The sequence below is a fragment of the Penaeus chinensis genome, chromosome 5, assembly GCF_019202785.1.
Source record: "Penaeus chinensis breed Huanghai No. 1 chromosome 5, ASM1920278v2, whole genome shotgun sequence".
Lineage (NCBI taxonomy): Eukaryota > Metazoa > Arthropoda > Malacostraca > Decapoda > Penaeidae > Penaeus > Penaeus chinensis.
Window position 1 is genome coordinate 13,218,876 of NC_061823.1, and position 21,032 is coordinate 13,239,907.

At 37.5% G+C, this 21,032-nt stretch overlaps 8 protein-coding genes across 8 annotated transcripts; all 8 read right to left on the bottom strand.

Moving 5' to 3' along the window:
- Positions 1 to 65: 65 nt before the first annotated feature.
- LOC125025398 (cuticle protein AMP1A-like) lies at positions 66 to 846 on the bottom strand. Its single transcript, XM_047613382.1, has 3 exons — positions 825 to 846; positions 472 to 698; positions 66 to 339 (listed from the first exon to the last, which is right to left on the bottom strand). The coding sequence occupies exons 1-3, from the start codon at positions 831 to 833 to the stop codon at positions 135 to 137; spliced, it is 441 nt and encodes a 146-aa protein (XP_047469338.1). The 5' UTR covers positions 834 to 846; the 3' UTR covers positions 66 to 134.
- Positions 847 to 1,778: 932 nt separating this feature from the next.
- LOC125025400 (cuticle protein AMP1A-like) lies at positions 1,779 to 3,282 on the bottom strand. The gene is made up of 3 exons (XM_047613384.1): positions 3,257 to 3,282; positions 2,906 to 3,132; positions 1,779 to 2,775 (listed from the first exon to the last, which is right to left on the bottom strand). Exons 1-3 carry the CDS (start codon positions 3,263 to 3,265, stop codon positions 2,571 to 2,573), a joined length of 441 nt encoding a protein of 146 aa, XP_047469340.1. The 5' UTR covers positions 3,266 to 3,282; the 3' UTR covers positions 1,779 to 2,570.
- A 1,696-nt stretch (positions 3,283 to 4,978) lies between these two features.
- On the bottom strand, positions 4,979 to 6,972 carry LOC125025492 (cuticle protein CP14.6-like). The gene is made up of 4 exons (XM_047613506.1): positions 6,963 to 6,972; positions 5,757 to 5,890; positions 5,406 to 5,632; positions 4,979 to 5,275 (listed from the first exon to the last, which is right to left on the bottom strand). Exons 1-4 carry the CDS (start codon positions 6,970 to 6,972, stop codon positions 5,071 to 5,073), a joined length of 576 nt encoding a protein of 191 aa, XP_047469462.1. The 3' UTR covers positions 4,979 to 5,070.
- Positions 6,973 to 7,443: 471 nt separating this feature from the next.
- Positions 7,444 to 8,247, bottom strand: LOC125025397 (cuticle protein AMP1A-like). Its single transcript, XM_047613380.1, has 3 exons — positions 8,222 to 8,247; positions 7,871 to 8,097; positions 7,444 to 7,740 (listed from the first exon to the last, which is right to left on the bottom strand). The coding sequence occupies exons 1-3, from the start codon at positions 8,228 to 8,230 to the stop codon at positions 7,536 to 7,538; spliced, it is 441 nt and encodes a 146-aa protein (XP_047469336.1). The 5' UTR covers positions 8,231 to 8,247; the 3' UTR covers positions 7,444 to 7,535.
- Positions 8,248 to 10,996: 2,749 nt separating this feature from the next.
- On the bottom strand, positions 10,997 to 11,820 carry LOC125025399 (cuticle protein AMP1A-like). The gene is made up of 3 exons (XM_047613383.1): positions 11,748 to 11,820; positions 11,412 to 11,638; positions 10,997 to 11,275 (listed from the first exon to the last, which is right to left on the bottom strand). The coding sequence occupies exons 1-3, from the start codon at positions 11,754 to 11,756 to the stop codon at positions 11,071 to 11,073; spliced, it is 441 nt and encodes a 146-aa protein (XP_047469339.1). The 5' UTR covers positions 11,757 to 11,820; the 3' UTR covers positions 10,997 to 11,070.
- A 1,659-nt stretch (positions 11,821 to 13,479) lies between these two features.
- Positions 13,480 to 14,582, bottom strand: LOC125025406 (cuticle protein CP14.6-like). The gene is made up of 3 exons (XM_047613389.1): positions 14,476 to 14,582; positions 13,893 to 14,119; positions 13,480 to 13,779 (listed from the first exon to the last, which is right to left on the bottom strand). The coding sequence occupies exons 1-3, from the start codon at positions 14,482 to 14,484 to the stop codon at positions 13,584 to 13,586; spliced, it is 432 nt and encodes a 143-aa protein (XP_047469345.1). The 5' UTR covers positions 14,485 to 14,582; the 3' UTR covers positions 13,480 to 13,583.
- Positions 14,583 to 16,282: 1,700 nt separating this feature from the next.
- LOC125025493 (cuticle protein AMP1A-like) lies at positions 16,283 to 17,140 on the bottom strand. The gene is made up of 3 exons (XM_047613507.1): positions 17,048 to 17,140; positions 16,700 to 16,926; positions 16,283 to 16,563 (listed from the first exon to the last, which is right to left on the bottom strand). Exons 1-3 carry the CDS (start codon positions 17,138 to 17,140, stop codon positions 16,359 to 16,361), a joined length of 525 nt encoding a protein of 174 aa, XP_047469463.1. The 3' UTR covers positions 16,283 to 16,358.
- A 1,553-nt stretch (positions 17,141 to 18,693) lies between these two features.
- Positions 18,694 to 19,664, bottom strand: LOC125025404 (cuticle protein CP14.6-like). The gene is made up of 3 exons (XM_047613388.1): positions 19,637 to 19,664; positions 19,131 to 19,357; positions 18,694 to 19,002 (listed from the first exon to the last, which is right to left on the bottom strand). The coding sequence occupies exons 1-3, from the start codon at positions 19,643 to 19,645 to the stop codon at positions 18,807 to 18,809; spliced, it is 432 nt and encodes a 143-aa protein (XP_047469344.1). The 5' UTR covers positions 19,646 to 19,664; the 3' UTR covers positions 18,694 to 18,806.
- Between the last annotated feature and the right edge of the window lie 1,368 nt (positions 19,665 to 21,032).

Sequence of the window (21,032 nt, forward strand, 5' to 3'; positions counted from 1 at the left end):
TAATCACAAGTAAAAGGATTCTACAGAGATGGCTCAATAAAACCTTCATTTATAGCTTTGGCAATAAATAATTTATTCTAATATAGATATGCTTACGTATACTATGTCTCTATGGAAAGACTTTGGGATTACATTTACTGAGGGGTGCCGTAGGTGCCTGAGGGCCTTTTGGCATTGCGGGCGTCCTCCTCGGCGGCGAAGGCGATCTGGTCGAGGACGAACTGAGGGATCGGGTGGGGGAACTCGGGGGCCACGGGCAGGTGGGCGCCCTGGGGCTGGAAGCCACGCTCGTCAGCAACGAATTGGAGGTGGACGTCAGTGCCGTCAGGAGCGGTGTATCTGAGGAGAGAAAGTTCTTTAACAATCAGGATAAAGGATAATTCCCAACATAAGAGAATACATTAGTGTAGTTCCTATGCTAAGGTTTGTACATACGTTTCTGGTAAACAAAGACATTTTTAAACAACTCACGAGAAGGATCCGGCACTGTTGATGGCTCCCTTATCTCCGGGAGTGCCGTGCTCTGACACTACAATGCCGTTGGCAGTCTCCATGTCGAAGTTGTACCTTCCGTCGTCCTCGATCACACGGTCGTCCCTCAAGATGGCGATCTCCTCGCTGGAGGCGTAGCGAGGAGGGGGGGCACCGTATCCCTGGGGGACGGCGGCAGCCACGGCGGCCACAGCGGCGAGGATCAACTGCAAAGCATAATTTGTCGAGCCACTCAAACGATAATCTACAGAATAATATGTTCACTATATATTCCATGCGCCACTTTCTCCTTTTCATGAATAAAGAATAGGTGATGCCATGAGAATACTCACGAACTTCATGTTGGCTGTGAGATACTGCTGCCCCTGACGGTGAATGCAGGGCTTATATGCGGCTATGAGGCGAGTATGCGGTTGCCAGTTGATTTCTTTGAATCGTCTGCGAGTGGCCGTGTCATATCCTTGAACTTTTAGATAAATTTTACTTTAATATTGATCACGGTATCGCACATTTATTCTTCTTTTTATATATATTGAGAAATTTGAACTGAACTTCAACAAAAAAACACAGACAAATGCATTATATGTGTACATATATATATATATATATATATATCTATATATATGCATATACTTAAATATATATATACTTTATATGTATATATATGCATATATATTAATTTTCTATATTCTTACTAATTTGTATATAAATATACAAATACACATATAGGTATACATATGTATATACATATATATACATATATATATACATATACATGCCCGCCAACACACTCATACATACACACTTTTACATATATGTACATATATATGTGTATATATGTATACATGTATATATACAAATACACATAGCAATGGCCTTTTTCTTTATCTTCCCGGAGCCCACCGCGCCCACCACATGTTAGAAAAAAAAAATCGAAGCCACTCTAAATGTGTTGAGGATTTCCTTTGAGTTTATATATTCCTCAACTTTTAAGATCGCAGGTATTTTACATTATCTTCGAACGCTATGCCTGCAACAGCCCATTATGAACATCATTTGCCCGTTCGTGTCATCTACTATGGATTCTTCATTTCACTGGTTGGATGATTCCCAAGACTAATTATTGTATTTTCGATTCAGTGAATTACTTTAATTCTGATATATTTAATTCTGATATAATAATTCTGATATCTTTAATTATGATATATGTTTAATTCGGATATATATTTAATTCGGATATATCTAACAAGATAAGTTCAGAGGGGTTGGTACGAAAATCTCGCATACTTTACTAAAATCGTATAATTTAGTTAAGGTTATCGAATTGAAATAAATAACCACATATACATTTGTCACACACACACATACACACACACACACACACACACACAGACACACACGCGCATATAGGTAGATAGATACATTGTATATATGAGAAATGCTATGGAAAATCTGTCTAATTTCGCACTAAGCCGATAGTACAAGGTTTCATGACGATGAAAGTTACTATATGACCCAGATTTTCCGTAAAAAAAAATGGACAAAACAGAAATTTGGTATGCTCCTTGACGTAAGCGTCTGTGCTTATATAAATCGGTAAACAAATCAATAATCCCACTAAGATATATACGGAAGGAAGGGCATATTTGGTTCTCTAACTGTAATAATTATTTCGAATTTTGAAAAGGGGCAATATACTTTTTTTTTTTTTTTTTTTTTTTTTTGCAAATTAGCAAAATGGTAGTAACTCAGAGTCCATATTCATTCTTCACATAATTATAAATAGATATACACATACATTTACAGGTATTAACATACAGTATATAGTCACATATTTTGCTTTGTATATCAACAAACACTTACACACGTACGCGTGTGTGTGTGTCTGTGTGTGTGTGTGTGTGTGTGTGGGTAAGTGTGTGTGTCCTTGTAATTACAACGATTCATAAAATCAGTTGAACAGAGATGGATAAGGAAGTTTTACACTTTTTGCCTTTAAAATAAATAGTTTATTCTTTTATAGATATTCTTACATGTAAACAATCTCGCAAAGACACCTACACAGTATTAAAATTTAATTACTGGGGGGCGCCGTAGGTGCCTGAGGGCCTCTTGGCGTTACGGGCGTCCTCCTCAGCGGCGAAGGCGATCTGATCGAGGACGAACTGAGGGATCGGGTGGGGGAACGCGGGAGCCACTGGCAGGTGGGCGCCCTGAGGCTGGAAACCGTTCCCATCAGCAACGTACTGGAGGTGGACGTCAGTTCCGTCAGGAGCGGTGTATCTGAAGAGAAAAGTTTCTTTTACAATCTGGGAGGAATGTGGCCCCTTACTCTTGGAAAAGAACACATATGTGTGACACGTGTACGAAGATTTTTGCTTTCTTTTCTGGTTAATAAATAAATAAAACTCACGAGAAGGAACCAGCGCTGTTGATGGCTCCCTTATCTCCGGGAGTGCCGTGCTCCGACACTACGATGCCGTTGGCAGTCTCCATGTCGAAGTTGTACCTTCCGTCGTCCTCGATCACACGGTCGTCCCTCAAGATAGCGATCTCCTCACTGGAGGCGTAGCGAGGAGGGGGAGCACCGTATCCCTGGGGGACGGCGGCAGCCACGGCGGCCACAGCGGCGAGGATCAACTGCAAAGCATAATTTGTCGAGCCACTCAAACGATAATCTACAGAACAATATGTTCACTATATTCCATGAGTCTCTTTCTCCTGTTCATGAATAAAAAATAGGTGATGCCATGAGAATACTCACGAACTTCATGTTGGCTGTGAGATACTGCTGCCCCTGACGGTGAATGCAGGGCTTATATGCCGCTATGAGGCGAGTATGCGGTTGCCAGTTGATTTCTTTGAATCGTCTGCGAGTGGCCGTGTCATATCCTTGAACTTTTAGATAAATTTTACTTTGATATTGATCACCGTATCGCACATTTATTCTTCGTTTTATATATATATATTGAGAAATTTGAACTGAACTTCGACAAAAAAGCACAGACAAATGCATTATATATATATATATATTTATATATATATATGCATATACTTAAATATATTTATATATACCTTAAATGTATATATATGCATATATATTCATTTTTCAATTTCCTTACTTATTTGTATATACATATACAAATACACATATATGTATACATGTGTATATACATATATATACATACATATGTATGCCCGCCCACACACGCACACATACACACATTTACATATAAATATATACATATGTACACACACACATATATATATATATATATATATATATGAGTGTGTTTGTGTGTGTGTGTGTATATGTACATATGTATATGTACATAAACACATATATCAATGGCCTTTTTCTTTATCTGCCCGGAGCCCACCGCGCCCACCACATGTTAGAAAAAAATAATAAATCGAAGCCACTCTAAATGTGTTGAGGATTTCCTTTGAGTTTATATATTCCTCAACTTTTAAGATCGCAGGTATTTTACATTATCTTCGAACGCTATGCCTGCAACAGCCCATTATGAACATCATTTGCCCGTTCGTGATTTGTGCCATCTACTATGGATTCTTCATTTCACTGGTTGGATGATTCCCACGGCTAATTATCGTAATTTTGATTCATTGAATTACTCTTGCCTTTAATTCTGATATATTTAATTCTGATGTATTTAATTATGTTATATTTAAATCTGATGTATTTAGTACTGATATATTTAATTCGGATATATTTAATTCAGATATATGTTTAATTCTGATATATCTAACAAGATCAATTCAGAAAACCTCGCATACTTTACAAAACTCGTATAATTTAGTTAAATTAAGTTAATGTTATCGAATTGAAATAAATTACCCCACACACATGTGCCACACACACACACACACACACACATATACGCATATAGGTAGATAGATACATTGTATATATAAGAAATGCTAGGGTAAATCTGTCTGATTTCGCCCTAAGCCGATAGTACAAGGTTTCATGGCGATGAAAGTTACTATATGACACCGATTTTCCGTAAAAAAATGGACAAAACAGAAATTAGATATGCCCCTTGCCTTAAGTGTCTGTGGTTATATAAATCACTAAGACATATACGGAAGGAAGGGCATATTGGTTCTCTAACTAATAAATATTTCGAATTTTGAAGGTGCGATTTCCTTTGATTTTTTTTTTTTCAGATTGAAACAATGGTAGTAACTCAAGATTCCACATTCATTCTTCACATAATTATAAATATACACATACATTTACAGATATTAACATACAGTATATAGTACCATATTTTGCTTTGTATATGGACAAACACTTACACACGTACACATGTGTGTGTGTGAGTGTGTGTGTGTGTGTGTGTGTGTGTGTGTGAATGAGTATGTGTGTGTGTGTGCATGCTTGTTTGCATTTGTATGTGACCTTGTAATTACAACGATTCATAAAATCAGTTGAACAGAGATGGATAAGGAAGTTTTACACTTTTTGCATTTAAAATAAATAGTTTATTCTAATATAGATATTCTAACATGTAAACAATCTCGCAAAGACACCTAAACAGTATTAAAATCTAATTACTGGGGGGCGCCGTAGGTGCCTGAGGGCCTCTTGGCGTTACGGGCGTCCTCCTCGGCGGCGAAGGCGATCTGATCGAGGACGAACTGAGGGATCGGGTGGGGGAACGCGGGAGCCACTGGCAGGTGGGCGCCCTGAGGCTGGAAACCGTTCCCATCAGCAACGTACTGGAGGTGGACGTCAGTTCCGTCAGGAGCGGTGTATCTGAAGAGAAAAGTTTCTTTTACAATCTGGGAGGAATGTGGCCCCTTACTCTTGGAAAAGAACACATATGTGTGACACGTGTACGAAGATTTTTGCTTTCTTTTCTGTTTAACAAATAAATAAAACTCACGAGAAGGAACCGGCGCTGTTGATGGCTCCCTTATCTCCGGGAGTGCCGTGCTCCGACACTACGATGCCGTTTGCAGTCTCCATGTCGAAGTTGTACCTTCCGTCGTCCTCGATCACACGGTCGTCCCTCAAGATGGCGATCTCCTCGCTGGAGGCGTAGCGAGGAGGGGGGGCACCGTATCCCTGGGGGACGGCGGCAGCCACGGCGGCCACAGCGGCGAGGATCAACTGCAAAGCATAATTTGTCGAGCCACTCAAACGATAATCTACAGAACAATATGTTCACTATATTCCATGCGTCTCTTTCTCCTGTTCATGAATAAAGAATAGGTGATGCCATGAGAATACTCACGAACTTCATGTTGGCTGTGAGATACTGCTGCCCCTGACGGTGAATGCAGGGCTTATATGCGGCTATGAGGCGAGTATGCGGTTGCCAGTTGATTTCTTTGAATCGTCTGCGAGTGGCCGTGTCATATCCTTGAACTTTAAGATAAATTTTACTTTGATATTGATCACCGTATCGCACATTTATTCTTCGTTTTATATATATATTGAGAAATTTGAACTGAACTTCAACAAAAAAGCACAGACAAATGCATTATATATATATATTTATATATATATATATATGCATATACCTAAATATATATATACCTTAAATGTATATATATGCATATATATTCATTTTTCAATTTCCTTACTTATTTGTATATACATATACAAATACACATATGTATACATGTGTATATACATATATATACATACATATGTATGCCCGCCCACATACGCACACATACATACATTTACATATAAATATATACATATGTACATATATATATGTGTGTGTGTGTGTGTATGTACATATGTATATGTACATAAACACATATATCAATGGCCTTTTTCTTTATCTTCCCGGAGCCCACCGCGCCCACCACATGTTAGAAAAAAAAAATCGAAGCCACTCTAAATGTGTTGAGGATTTCCTTTGAGTTTATATATTCCTTAACTTTTAAGATCGCAGGTATTTTACTTTATCTTCGAACGCTATGCCTGCAACAGCCCATTATGATTATCATTTGCCCGTTCGTGATTTGTGCCATCTACTATGGATTCTTCATTTCACTGGTTGGATGATTCCCACGGCTAATTATCGTAATTTTGATTCATTGAATTACTCTTGCCTTTAATTCTGATATATTTAATTCTGATGTATTTAATTATGTTATATTTAAATCTGATGTATTTAGTACTGATATATTTAATTCGGATATATTTAATTCAGATATATGTTTAATTCTGATATATATTTAATTCTGATATATCTAACAAGATCAATTCAGAAAACCTCGCATACTTTACAAAACTCGTATAATTTAGTTAAATTCAGATAATGTTATCGAATTGAAATATATTACCCCACACACATGTGCCACACACACACACACACATACACACACACACACACACACATACACGCATATAGGTAGATAGATACATTGTATATATAAGAAATGCTAGGGTAAATCTGTCTGATTTCGCCCTAAGCCGATAGTACAAGGTTTCATGGCGATGAAAGTTACTATATGACACCGATTTTCCGTAAAAAAATGGACAAAACAGAAATTAGATATGCCCCTTGCCTTAAGTGTCTGTGGTTATATAAATCACTAAGACATATACGGACGGAAGGGCATATTGGTTCTCTAACAAATAAATATTTCGAATTTTGAAGGGGCGATTTCCTTTGATTTTTTTTTTTTCAGATTGAAAAAATGGTAGTAACTCAAGATTCCACATTCATTCTTCACATAATTATAAATATACACATACATTTACAGATATTAACATACAGTATATAGTACCATATTTTGCTTTGTATATGGACAAACAATTACACACGTACGCGTGTGTGTGTGTGTGTGTGTGTGAATGAGTATGTGTGTGTGTGTGCATGCTTGTTTGCATTTGTATGTGACTTTGTAATTACAACGATTCATAAAATCAATTGAACAGAGATGGATAAGGAAGTTTTACACTTTTTGCCTTTAAAATAAATAGTTTATTCTAGTATAGATATTCTTACATGTAAACAATCTCGCAAAGACACCTACACAGTATCAAAATCTAATTACTGGGGGGCGCCGTAGGTGCCTGAGGGCCTCTTGGCGTTACGGGCGTCCTCCTCAGCGGCGAAGGCGATCTGATCGAGGACGAACTGAGGGATCGGGTGGGGGAACGCGGGAGCCACTGGCAGGTGAGCGCCCTGAGGCTGGAAACCGTTCCCATCAGCAACGTACTGGAGGTGGACGTCAGTTCCGTCAGGAGCGGTGTATCTGAAGAGAAAAGTTTCTTTTACAATCTGGGAGGAATGTGGCCCCTTACTCTTGGAAAAGAACACATATGTGTGACACGTGTACGAAGATTTTTGCTTTCTTTTCTGGTTAATAAATAAATAAAACTCACGAGAAGGAACCAGCGCTGTTGATGGCTCCCTTATCTCCGGGAGTGCCGTGCTCCGACACTACGATGCCGTTGGCAGTTTCCATGTCGAAGTTGTACCTTCCGTCGTCCTCGATCACACGGTCGTCCCTCAAGATAGCGATCTCCTCACTGGAGGCGTAGCGAGGAGGGGGAGCACCGTATCCCTGGGGGACGGCGGCAGCCACGGCGGCCACAGCGGCGAGGATCAACTGCAAAGCATAATTTGTCGAGCCACTCAAACGATAATCTACAGAATAATATGTTCACTATATTCCATGAGTCTCTTTCTCCTGTTCATGAATAAAGAATAGGTGATGCCATGAGAATACTCACGAACTTCATGTTGGCTGTGAGATACTGCTGCCCCTGACGGTGAATGCAGGGCTTATATGCCGCTATGAGGCGAGTATGCGGTTACCAGTTGATTTCTCTGAGTGGACTGCGAGTGGCCTTGAACCGTCAGATTAGTTTTTCCTTCATCAAATTAGAGACCATTTACCTTCTTCTTATATCTGTTACATGACTTTAACTAATTTCTAGTAAGTGGGGTACTTTTACATATCCAAATCCATATCAAAGCAGAATATACACATACATTCATTGATTTCATTGCCTACATCTTCATTTACCACATTATTCCTATGTAAGTGTGTATGAACGCACATATGCGTGTGTAAGTGTATATGTATATGTGTATATGTATATATATATATATATATATATATTATACACACACACACACACACACATATATATATATACATATACATATAGTCATATGAATGGTAAAACAATTTAACGTGTTCATGCCATGGTAGAAAAAAACACAATCCATTGATAATGAGACAACAGTTTCGAAATCCACCTGGATTCCATCTTCAGGTCTGGCCTGAAGATGGAATCCAGGTGGATTTCGAAACTGTTGTCTCATTTCAATAAATCTAGCTTCTGCATTGTGGGTTTTCTAACAAATATTCATATAGATATGTGAGTGTATGTGTGTGTGTGTGTATAGATATATATGTATGTATATATATATACATGCCTACTGCGATGGTCCAGTGGTTAGAGCTCCGACCCTCGTGGTGTCGTAGGGGAGGTCGCCGCCGTGGCACAAGTGTTAAAGCGTCGAACCGCGGTTGATTAGGAAGGGCATCCAATCAGGCAAGGGTGACACTGCCATTTAACCTCTCAATAGTAATTTGAGAGAGGCCTATGTCCTGCAGTGGAATGAATGGCTGTTAAAAAAAAAAGGATATATATATATGCATATACACAATACATATACATATATTTATAAGCATGTTTGTGTGTATATATCCAGTATGCATGTTTATATATGTGTGTGTGTGTGTGTGTGTGTGTGAGTGTGTGTGTGAGTGTGTGTGTGTGTGTGTGTGTGTGTGTATGTGTGTGTGTGTGTGTGTGCACGTGTGTTATATGTCTGACATGTGTATATATATGTGTTTATATATGTATACACATACAATATATATGTATGTGTATAAATATATATACATATGTGTGTGTGTGTATAAATATATCTATATATATGTATATATTTATATGCATATATATATGTGTCTCAAGGCGATATGTCGTTTTCTCGGGCTCGAGGCAGCGACGGGGAACTGTACTCGGGACCACAAGGGCCGGAGTCCAGTGCGCAAACCACTGGACTATCGCGGCAGTCGTGTATTATATATATATATATATATATATATATATATATATATATATTGAGCGTGTGTGTGTGTATGTATATATAGATATAGATATATAAATATAGATAAATACGTATATACATATATCTATATGCATGTATGTGCATGCTCAAGAAAGAAGGAACACAGGTAAACAGAAAACTTTTTAAACGAAAAGCGCAAGTGAAAGTTTTTTTTCCCGGATTCTGTTTAGTCCATGCGTTAGACTTAAACTACGTGTGTGTGTGTGTGTCTTTACGTACATCTGTGTGAATGTGTGTGTGTGTGTGTGTGTGTGTGTGTGTGCGAGCACGAGTGAAAGTGGTGTTGCATCTCGAGTAGTTTGGATAGATATACCTGCCAGGGATACCAATAGATTCCTTTGATTAACATTGGTAACGTCAGTAATGATAATATATTATACATCACATATGTACACTTGTTTTACACTTCGTTAAGATACGATCTATTTAATTTCACATTTTTCGACCTCTTATATTAAATTAAAATATTAAAACAGCTCCGCAGGATTACAGCAGAAATTCAAGGAGCATCTCGCAGTTAAATATCTGATTATATATCTTATTGTAATGCATTACTCTCCTGGAAATCAAAACATATCCAGCTTCATTGTATAAAACACGTAATCAGAAGAAGAAATAAATATCAGTCTACTAAAAACTATAAATGTCTACTGTGTATCTCCTTTTAGACTTTTTAAAATATTTACCCTAACCATCTCCTGTTAAAATAGCCAGTAGAGGTCCTCCTTTGCATTACGGGCGTCTTCCTCAGCAGCGCAGGCGATCTGGTCGAAGACAAACTGAGGGACTGAATGGGGTAGTTCGAGGGCAAATAGCAGATGACCTCCCCCCTCCCCCTCAGTGCCTGAAATTGGTATCGTCAGCTTAATATGTCATTAACTCTTCCATAATAGTCACGTAAAATTGTAAATCAAGCTTCTGTTTTTATTAGTTTTCAACAGAGGGTTTCCGGTGGCAAATTTAATCAGTACCGAGAACTGTCATTTCCAATAGTATTAATGTACAAAATAAGTAAAAAAACATACTGGAATAAAATATCAAGAAATAATATTTTGTTGCTGGAATGACAGTTAATTGAAAACTAATGATAATGAATACACACACATTTTTTTCCACCGAAAAAAATCTACTTTTTTAAGATAAATTATTAAAGGAACAAGCACGTTTCGGTGATACATGGGTCTCTCTCTCGCTGTTTTCTGTATGCGTGAATCATATACATACATCTTTATAATATAGTATGTATGTGTGTTGCTAGATAAATAGATGGATAGGTTTATAGATATGTGATATATTATGAGATAATTGTGTGCAGGTAAAGGGATATATACATAGATGATGAAGAAAGGAAAAAGTTCATCTATAGCATTCACAATAAATATTTTATTTTATTATAAATATTTTCTATATACAAGGTATTAGTATTAAGACCTATTTACTGAGGGGCGCCGTAGGTGGCTGAGGGCCTCTTGGCATTACGGGCGTCCTCCTCGGCGGCGAAGGCGATCTGGTCGAGGACGAACTGAGGGATCGGGTGGGGGAACGCGGGAGCCACGGGCAGGTGAGCGCCCTGAGGCTGGAAGCCGTTCTCGTCAGCAACGAATTGGAGATGGACGTCAGTGCCATCAGGAGCGGTGTATCTGAGATGATAAGTTTTCATTACAGTCTGGATGAAGTCTAGTTTCTTACATAAGAATATGAATAGAACAGTGTAGTAGCCATCCTAAGTTTCGCACGTTCGTTATTGACTAAAAAATAAATATTTAAGCAACTTACGAGAAAGAACCGGCGCTGTTGATGGCTCCCTTCTCTCCGGGAGTGCCGTGCTCTGACACCACGATGCCGTTGGCAGTCTCCATGTCGAAGTTGTACCTTCCGTCGTCCTCGATAACACGGTCGTCCCTCAAGATGGCGATCTCCTCGCTGGAGGCGTAGCGAGGCGGAGGAGCGCCGTATCCCTGGGGGGCGGCGGTGGCCGCGACGGCCATAGCGGCGAGGATGAGCTGCAAAGAATTAATTTTGTCAATATGCGTTACGAAATATTTACGATATATTTCCCAAGCTTTTGTCCTTCGTTGAATACTGAATATGTGACGTTATGAGAATACTCACGAATTTCATGTTGGCTGTGAGATACTGCTGCCTCTCATGCAGATGGTAGCACTTATATTCTCCTATGAAAATGCATGCAGTTGCCAGCTCATCCTTTCTTTCAATCGTCTGTGAATGACCGCGTGTGTGTCCTTGAACTTTTAGAGAATTTTCCCTTCTACGGGTGGCAGAACATTTTTTAGGTGTATTACATGACCTGAACTGAATCTCTGTAAGTAGAGTAGTTGCACGCACACGCACAAGAACTTGTCCACGGTAGCACATAAGACATACATACGTACGTGCTTTCCCCACGGTATTGTATACACACTCGATTACATGAATATGTGTATGTATATGTATATATGGGTGTGTAAATATGCATAGTTATATATGTATATGTTTAAGTCTGTATATCCATACATATATATAGGCACTTGCATGTATACAAGCATATATATATCCGTTTATCTATATATCTCTATATATACATATACGTATATTTGTGAGTTATATATAAATATACTAATACATGTCTATATTTACAGATTTATATATATATTCATATATCAATATATATATTTATATGTATCAGTTTTGTCTATATACATACACGCATACATACATATGTGTAAATATACATATGCATCTGTATACCTGTAAGTGTATATGCTTATATACATATAAATTTATATATTTGTATATATACATTTTGTATTTATATACATGTGTGTATAAAGTAGCTATCTCTCTCTATACATAAAATATATATAACTATATATATATGATATATATATATATATACATATGTGTGTGTGTGTGCTTTGACGTATGTAAGTCTATGTATATCTTTCTATATATACATACATGCGTATATAGATAGCTATAACTGGATTATACTATGTACTCACACACCCATTCATAACATACATATACTATATAGGTCTGAGGCATTTATGCTCTTTGTATCTGATCATTCAAGTTGTTCTTCTACATATGCACCTGTTAAGGACACTGATTGATGGCAATAGAATTTCCTCTTCCTGTGATAAGAATAACAGTAGTAATAATCATTATCATTATTATCATTCTTTCACTATCATTTTGGTTGTTTTTTTCGTTGCTATGACAATTGTGAAGATAAGAATAAAGATAATAAGGATGATACATACACATCATGTATGTACTCATTTCCTAAAAATAAATTTTACGCATATTTTGGGAATCATTATACGTATCCTTTATTCCATCTCTTTATGCAATGTTTTCATAGGGATGAATGATAACTCACATTGATTCAGAAGAAGATATTAAATCAAGGAAATACACATCTGTTTATCGTAATCTATGAACAATGAAATGATATGAAATGGAATGGAATGGAATGGAATGAAATGAAATAAAATGAAACGATTTTCAAAGGAATTTATCTGGCCATTACAGGCGTCTTCCTCTGCAGCCTTTGATCTATGATCAAGGACAAACCAAGGCACTGGGTTGAGGAACTCAGGAGCCACTGGCGGGTGGGAGGCCTGAGGCTGGACGCTTTAAACTACAAACATGATACTTTCAACATTTTGCTAGTTCTTCTACGAAAGAGAGAAATATTATCTCCAATTAAGAAGTTGGCTGTGTTGATCTAAAGTCTCATCTATTGCCTGAAGTTTTATCTACGTATTCATCTATCTTTCTTTTGGGAAAAACACAACCATATCAAAATGTATCAGACTGCACGAAAGTGAAAATACTAGTATGGCATTTAATATTTAATTATCAAACAATAAATATACACTATAGATATTTATGTACAAGGTCATGTCGGATCCTCGTTTCTTCTAATCTCATAACATTATCTAATCACTGGTAACCAACGGAGGGCCTCTTGGCGTTACGGGCGTCCTCCTCAGCGGCGAAGGCGATCTGGTCGAGGACGAACTGAGGGATCGGGTGGGGGAACTCGGGGGCCACTGGCAGGTGGGCGCCCTGAGGCTGGAAGCCGTTCCCATCAGCAACGTATTGGAGGTGGACGTCAGTGCCGTCAGGAGCCGTGTATCTGTGGAAAAGAAAAGAAAAGTTAAATGGTGTCAAACACTTAAATATTCTCCAATTCGCTGTAGGTTCTCAGCGATTGATAAAAAAAAATGAAAGAGGACAAGGCCAACTCACGAGAAGGATCCGGCGCTGTTGATGGCTCCCTTCTCTCCGAGAGTACCGTGCTCTGACACCACGATGCCGTTGGCAGTTTCCATGTCGTAGTTGTACCTTCCGTCATCCTCAATCACGCGGTCGTCCCTCAAGATGGCGATCTCCTCGCTGGAGGCGTAGCGAGGCGGGGGAGCGCCGTATCCCTGCGTGTCTGCGGCGGCCACGGCGGCCAGAGCGGCAAGGATCAACTGCAACACGCAATTCGTCATATTACTCAAAGCCAGATAAGGCAGATATGCGAAGCTGAACCTAGTCCTTGGACTGTACACATTATAAGACATCCACTTCTCTCCAGAGTCGTAGCCAGTTCAACTGACAACCAAATGGGCGAAAATCATCAAAAAGTAGTACTACTGTCTTTTTTTCCAACGTGTATATATGTTCTTACTAGCAGCTACCACCCCGTAGTTACAGGATGAGAGAGAATGTTCCCCATTTTGTGTGCCATAGTGTCTGAACATATCCCTTAAAAATATGTCTACTTCCAGAATCCGATATTCTATATCAACAACTCATTATCTGAAGTTCCATCGAGATTACTCACAAACTTCATGATGACTGGCACTGTAAGATGCACTGTCTCAGTCTCCCGTTTTCAGCCTTCTTATAGTCCAGCTGTGCAAGGTGCCAGTTGCCAATTCTGTTTCTTTTTTGTTTATTTCCATTTTAAGACACTGTTCATCAGAAAGGTGCTTCTTCTGAGTCCTTCATAATTAATTATTAAATAATTATGTAATGATAAATGAATTATGATAAATAATCTAATTAACAACAGGTCATTCCACACCCTACCATATGATGGGTTCACAAAGTTAAGATGTTCAATAAGGCACTCCACCAGTGCCGAACTTGTTCATTTGAACTTGCTCCAAATTACCATACGAATGGCCTTTTTCGTGTCAAGGCTATAGTCTTTAAGCAATGCACACGTTTTTTTTTTTTTTTTTTTTTTTTTGATGGAACTTAGGTAAGTATACTTTAAATTGCTAAGATTGCAATGATAGTAAATACAGAGATGTTGCTAAAATGCAATGACTTTCATCATCCCTTCAAGGAAAAAAATGAGCAGTGAATCTCTTTGATGACGTAATTCAAGTCCTTTAAATCTTATTGCTATTTGTACTCTTAATAACCCTATAATCATAATAATAATAATCATGGTAACATCAATATTAATAGATTAAAAAAAAAAAAAAAAAAAAAATGGTTGAGAGCCACTGATATATATGCATACACACACGCCTGTATGCATATACTTGCATATATACTCATGACCAGCATACAGTTTATAATGCATAGGCAAATCATATAGAACTGATAAAAGATACTGTCTGTGTACGTGCGCGTATGTATATAAAGGCCTACAAAATATGTAGTTCTACAAATATGCACTTGCACATATATATATATATATATATGTATGTATATATATATACATTTTTTCTGCATTTTCCCAGGATCATTTATACTGTGTGTGTGTGTGTGCGTGTGTGTGGTGCACACAATACTCGCCCATACATTACATATATACATATGTATATACATATATAAGTACATGTGAACATATATATAAATATATTCACATACACCTAACATTCCTGACGACCGGTCCGGTTTCCTGACAAAGGGTGTCGTTTTTTCTTCAACTTCCAGGTATCCGCTCTATTCTGTCGTGACCGACGGAAAAATCTATTTTTTCATAGTTCTGAGGACCCACTGCAAAATTTGTTAATAACGTGTTTTCTTGACCGTTGTATTGTTTCGCAAATTCGTTCATATCACTCTTCAAAAAGAAATACATACTGCAAAACGATTTTAGTCAATGTTTGTCTTCATTCTTCGGATAATTGTACTTATACAGACACATGCCTATGCAGGTTTGGGGATATATTCCCATGTGTGTATATATATATATATATATATATATATATATATATATATATATATATATATGCATGTGGATTATGTTTGAGTACATTTTTATCTTCTTTCTTTCGCCACCAGAAACTGTACTACCCTGCCACATGTTGGGAATGACTCTATTGCAAAGGAATTTAAGTCCATGACTTTATTTGTTCTGACAATAAAATCAAAATCATCCCTTTTCTTTATTGAACTGAATGATTAAAGAAACAAAACAAAGTTTCGGTAATATATGGGTCGCTCGCTTTCTTACCGTATCTGCAACGTTTATATAAGTGTATGTATGTGTGTGTGTGTGTGTGCGTGTGTAGATAAGATAAGTAGATGAATAGATGTATACATGTGTGTATGATATATTATGAGATAATCGTGTGCAGGTAGAGGGATGCATACATGTATAAGGGGAAAGGGGAAAGGAAGTTCATTTATAACATTCATATTAGATATTTTACTTAAGCATAAATATTCTCTTATGTACAAGGTCTTCTCAATATTAAAACCTATTTACTGAGGGGCGCCGTAGGTGCCTGAGGGCCTCTTGGCATTACGGGCGTCCTCCTCCGCGGCGAAGGCGATCTGGTCGAGGACGAACTGAGGGATCGGGTGAGGGAACGCGGGAGCCACGGGCAGGTGGGCGCCCTGAGGCTGGAAGCCGTTCTCGTCAGCAACGAATTGGAGATGGACGTCAGTGCCATCAGGAGCGGTGTATCTGAGGAGATAAGTTTTCATTACAGTCTGGATGAAGTCTAGTTTCTTGCATAAGAATATAAATAGAACAGCGTAGAAGCCTTACTATATTTCGCATGTTCGTTATTGACTAAAAAATAAATATTTAAGACACTCACGAGAAGGATCCGGCGCTGTTGATGGCTCCCTTCTCTCCGGGAGTGCCGTGCTCTGACACCACGATGCCGTTGGCAGTCTCCATGTCGAAGTTGTACCTTCCGTCGTCCTCGATCACGCGGTCATCCCTCAAGATGGCGATCTCCTCGCTGGAGGCGTAGCGAGGCGGAGGAGCACCGTATCCCTGGGGGACGGCGGTGGCCACGGCGGCCACAGCGGCGATGATCAGCTGGGAAAGCATTTATCGTGTCACTTAAAGGGTAATATGCGTTGCGAAATATTTACCATACATTTCCCACTCCTTTGTCCTTCGTTGAATACAGAATATGTGACGCCATGAGAATACTCACGAACTTCATGTTGGCTGTCAGATACTGCTGCCTCTCATGCAGACGGTAGCGCTTATATTCTGCTATGAGAAATGCATGCAGTTGCCAGTTCATTTCTTCCAGTCGTCTGTTCGAATGACCGCGTGTGTGCCCTTGAACTTTTCCCTTCTGCAGAACATTTTCTTATCTTCCTTTTTTTATGTTTATTACATGACCTGAACTGAATCTCTGTAAGTAGAGTATTTGCACGCACAAGAACTTGTCCGCGGTAGCACATAAGGCATACATGCGTACGTGTGTTCCCCACAGTAATGTACACACACACGACATTATGATTACATATGCATGTGTATGTATATGTGTGTATATCTGCTATGTACATGCGTTACTTGTGTGTGTGTGTTTGTGTGTGTGTGTGTGTGTGTGTGTGTGTGTGTGTGTGTGTGTGTAATTACATGCTTACATATATTTTTTTACATGTCTCTATCTGTATATTTATACATATGTACATAGGGACATGTATACATGCATATCTATATCCGTTTATCTTTCTATCTTATATACACACATGTATATGTGTGTTATATATAAATATATTACTTCATAAATATTACGGATTTGTTTGTATACAAATATCATATATATGCATTTATATTTTGTATATATACATACACACATACATGTGTTATATACATATGCATTTGTATATTTGTCTGTAAATATATCCATAGTCATTTCTATATCTGTATTTATATATTCATATATATATATATATATATATATATATATATATATATGCATGTATATATATATATGTGAGTTTAGCTATCTTTCTCTATCTATATATGTATAATATATATGTGTGTGTGCGTATCTCTTCATGTATGTATGTATAGATATATCTATATATACATACACCTATATATACATAAATATATACACATTATATATATAAATAAATGTGTAAATATATATATATATATATATGTATGTATATATATATATGTGTGTGTGTGTGTGTGTATAATTAATATATTTATACATACATATATACTATGGGTGTCGTGAGGCATGTATGTACTTTGTATCTGTTTGCTCATTAAAGTTTTTCCTCTATACATGCACCTGTCATACACATTGATCGCTTGCAATGAAATTTCCTCTTTACGTGAGAAGAATAACAACAGTAAAAATCATTGTTATCATTGTCACTATTTCACTTTTACTTCTGTTGTTCTTTTCGTTGCTGTTATGGAAACAATTGTAAAAATGAGATTTAGAATAATAAGAGTGATTCATATACATCATATATGTACTAATTTCATTTTATGTACTCAAATATGTACTCGCGTATCCTTTATTTTCGTTTTTTTTATGCGATGATCAATTTTCATAGAAATGAAAAATAAATCATATTGATTCAGAAGAAAATATACCATCAAGGAAATACATCTCTACACATGATACTTTCAATATTTTGATAGTTCTTCCTCGAAAAAATAAGTATGACCTTCAAATAAGCAATTGCCTATTTAGAAGTCTCATCTGTTACCTTTTTTTTTTTTCTCTTTATCTATGTATTTATCTATCTTTCTTTTGGGGAAACACTACCATGTTAAAAGGTATCAAACTACAGGAAAGTTCTAATATATAAATGAAAACACTAGTATGACTTGATATTTAATTATCAAACAATATATATAAATAGACACTATAGGTATTTATGTACAAGGTCATGTCGGATTTCATTCGTTTCTTCTAATCTCCTAAAAATATTTAATCACTGGTAACCAACGGAGGGCCTCTTGGCGTTACGGGCGTCCTCCTCAGCGGCGAAGGCGATCTGGTCGAGGACGAACTGAGGGATTGGGTGGGGGAACTCGGGGGCCACTGGCAGATGGGCGCCCTGAGGCTGGAAGCCGTTCCCGTCAGCAACGTATTGGAGGTGGACGTCAGTGCCGTCAGGAGCGGTGTATCTGTGGAATAGAAAAAAAAAAACGTTAAATGGAGTCAAACATTTGGAAGCACTGTATATATTATCCAATTCGATGTAGGTTCTCAACGTCTCTCATACGAAAAGTAAAGCAGGGCAAGGTCAACTCACGAGAAGGATCCGGCGCTGTTGATGGCTCCATTCTCTCCGAGAGTACCATGCTCTGACACCACGATGCCGTTGGCAGTCTCCATGTCGTAGTTGTACCTTCCGTCATCCTCAATCACGCGGTCGTCCCTCAAGATGGCGATCTCCTCGCTGGAGGCGTAGCGAGGCGGGGGAGCACCATATCCCTGTGTGTCTGCGGCGGCCACGGCGACCAGAGCGGCAAGGATCAACTGCAAAACATAATTTGTCATATTACTCAGCCGGGGATGCTATACATTATACGTCATTCACTTCTCCCAAGAGTCGTAGCCAGTTGAAAGGACAACCAAAGCGGCGAAAATCAGCTAAACGTAGTACCCTTGCCTGTTCTCCCAACATGTATATATGTCCTTACTAGCAGCTACCATCCCGTAATTACAGGATGGGAGAGAATGTTCCTCATAGTGTGCCATAGGGTCTGAACATATCCCTTAAAAATGTGTACTTCCAGAATACGCTATTTTACTCACAAACTTCATGATGACTGGCACTATAAGATGCACTGTCTCAGTCTCCCGTTCTCTGCCTACTTATAGTCCACCTGTGCAAGGTGCCAGTTGCTAATTCTGTTTCTTTTTTGTTTACTTCCTTTTTAAGACACACCGTCCATCAGAATGTTGCCTCTTCTCAGTCCTTACTAATTATTTGATAATAATGTAATGAGAAATGAATCATGATAATCTATTTACCAACAGGTCTTTCCACACTCTTTACACCATACGATGCGTACCCAAAGTTAAGATGTTCAACTAGGCACTCAACCAGTGTCGATTTCTAATTATAAAGATATAGTCTTTAAGTAATGCACACATTGTTTGGAATTAGGTAAGTATACTTTCAATTACAAAGAAGAATGCAATGATAGTAAATACACAGTTGCATTTATGACAGAACAGATGTTGCTAAAATGCAATGACTTTAATCATTCCTTCAAGGAAAAAAATGAGCTGTGGCTCTCTTTGATGACGTAATACATGTTCTTTATTTTTTATTGCTATTGGTAATGTCAATAACCGTATAATTATAATAATCATCAATGCATCATCAACATTTATAGATTAGAAAAAGAAACAAAAAAAGTTGCCAGCCGCTGATCTATCTGCATACACAGAAAAATAGTTATGTCTGTATACACATACTTGCATATATATTCATATACTGATAATAATCATCATGACAATGTCAACATTAATAGACTAAACAAAAGTTATATATTTATATATAAGTATATTGTTACATATATATTACAGATTTGTATATATATATATATATATATATATCAATATATATATATATTTTTTTTTTTTTATACAGCCATTCATTCCACTGCAGGACATAGGCCTCTCTCAATTCACTATTGATAGGTTATATGGCAGTGTCACCCTTGCCTGATTGGATGCCCTTCCTAATCAACCGTGGTTCGGCGCGCTATCACGGTATCACACGGCGGTGATTATATCAATATATATGTGTATATAAATTGATTTTGCATAACTACAAACACACATATACATATATATACATAGCTATTTGAATATCTATATATGTATTCATATATATGCGTATACATATGTGTGTTTATAGCTTTCTTTCTCTATATATATCTATATATATTCATATATATATGTATAACATATACATGTGTGTGTGTCCTTTCATGTATGTATGTATAGCTATATATGTATATACATATATATATATGCACATATATGTATACAAGCATATATTTGCATATTCATATAGATAGATAGTTATAGCTATATGATTATAGTAGGTGAAGACACACACCAATATATATATTCATATATATATTTATACATATACATATATTTGTGTGTGTGGATAAGGATATATTCATACTTACAT

Coding starts and splice junctions, on each gene's coding strand:
- LOC125025398 (XM_047613382.1), bottom strand. Junction 340..471: donor AACAGTGCCGGATCCTTCTC/GTGAGTTGTTTA, acceptor TTCTCTCCTCAG/ATACACCGCTCCTGACGGCA.
- LOC125025400 (XM_047613384.1), bottom strand. Junction 2,776..2,905: donor AACAGCGCTGGTTCCTTCTC/GTGAGTTTTATT, acceptor TTTTCTCTTCAG/ATACACCGCTCCTGACGGAA.
- LOC125025492 (XM_047613506.1), bottom strand. Junction 5,633..5,756: donor TCACAGCCAACATGAAGTTC/GTGAGTATTCTC, acceptor TATGCTTTGCAG/TTGATCCTCGCCGCTGTGGC. Junction 5,276..5,405: donor AACAGCGCCGGTTCCTTCTC/GTGAGTTTTATT, acceptor TTTTCTCTTCAG/ATACACCGCTCCTGACGGAA.
- LOC125025397 (XM_047613380.1), bottom strand. Junction 7,741..7,870: donor AACAGCGCTGGTTCCTTCTC/GTGAGTTTTATT, acceptor TTTTCTCTTCAG/ATACACCGCTCCTGACGGAA.
- LOC125025399 (XM_047613383.1), bottom strand. Junction 11,276..11,411: donor AACAGCGCCGGTTCTTTCTC/GTAAGTTGCTTA, acceptor TTATCATCTCAG/ATACACCGCTCCTGATGGCA.
- LOC125025406 (XM_047613389.1), bottom strand. Junction 13,780..13,892: donor AACAGCGCCGGATCCTTCTC/GTGAGTTGGCCT, acceptor TCTTTTCCACAG/ATACACGGCTCCTGACGGCA.
- LOC125025493 (XM_047613507.1), bottom strand. CDS start 17,140: ATGAACTGGCAACTGCATGCATTTCTCATAGCAGAATATAAGCGCTAC. Junction 16,927..17,047: donor TGACAGCCAACATGAAGTTC/GTGAGTATTCTC, acceptor ATGCTTTCCCAG/CTGATCATCGCCGCTGTGGC. Junction 16,564..16,699: donor AACAGCGCCGGATCCTTCTC/GTGAGTGTCTTA, acceptor TTATCTCCTCAG/ATACACCGCTCCTGATGGCA.
- LOC125025404 (XM_047613388.1), bottom strand. Junction 19,003..19,130: donor AACAGCGCCGGATCCTTCTC/GTGAGTTGACCT, acceptor TCTATTCCACAG/ATACACCGCTCCTGACGGCA.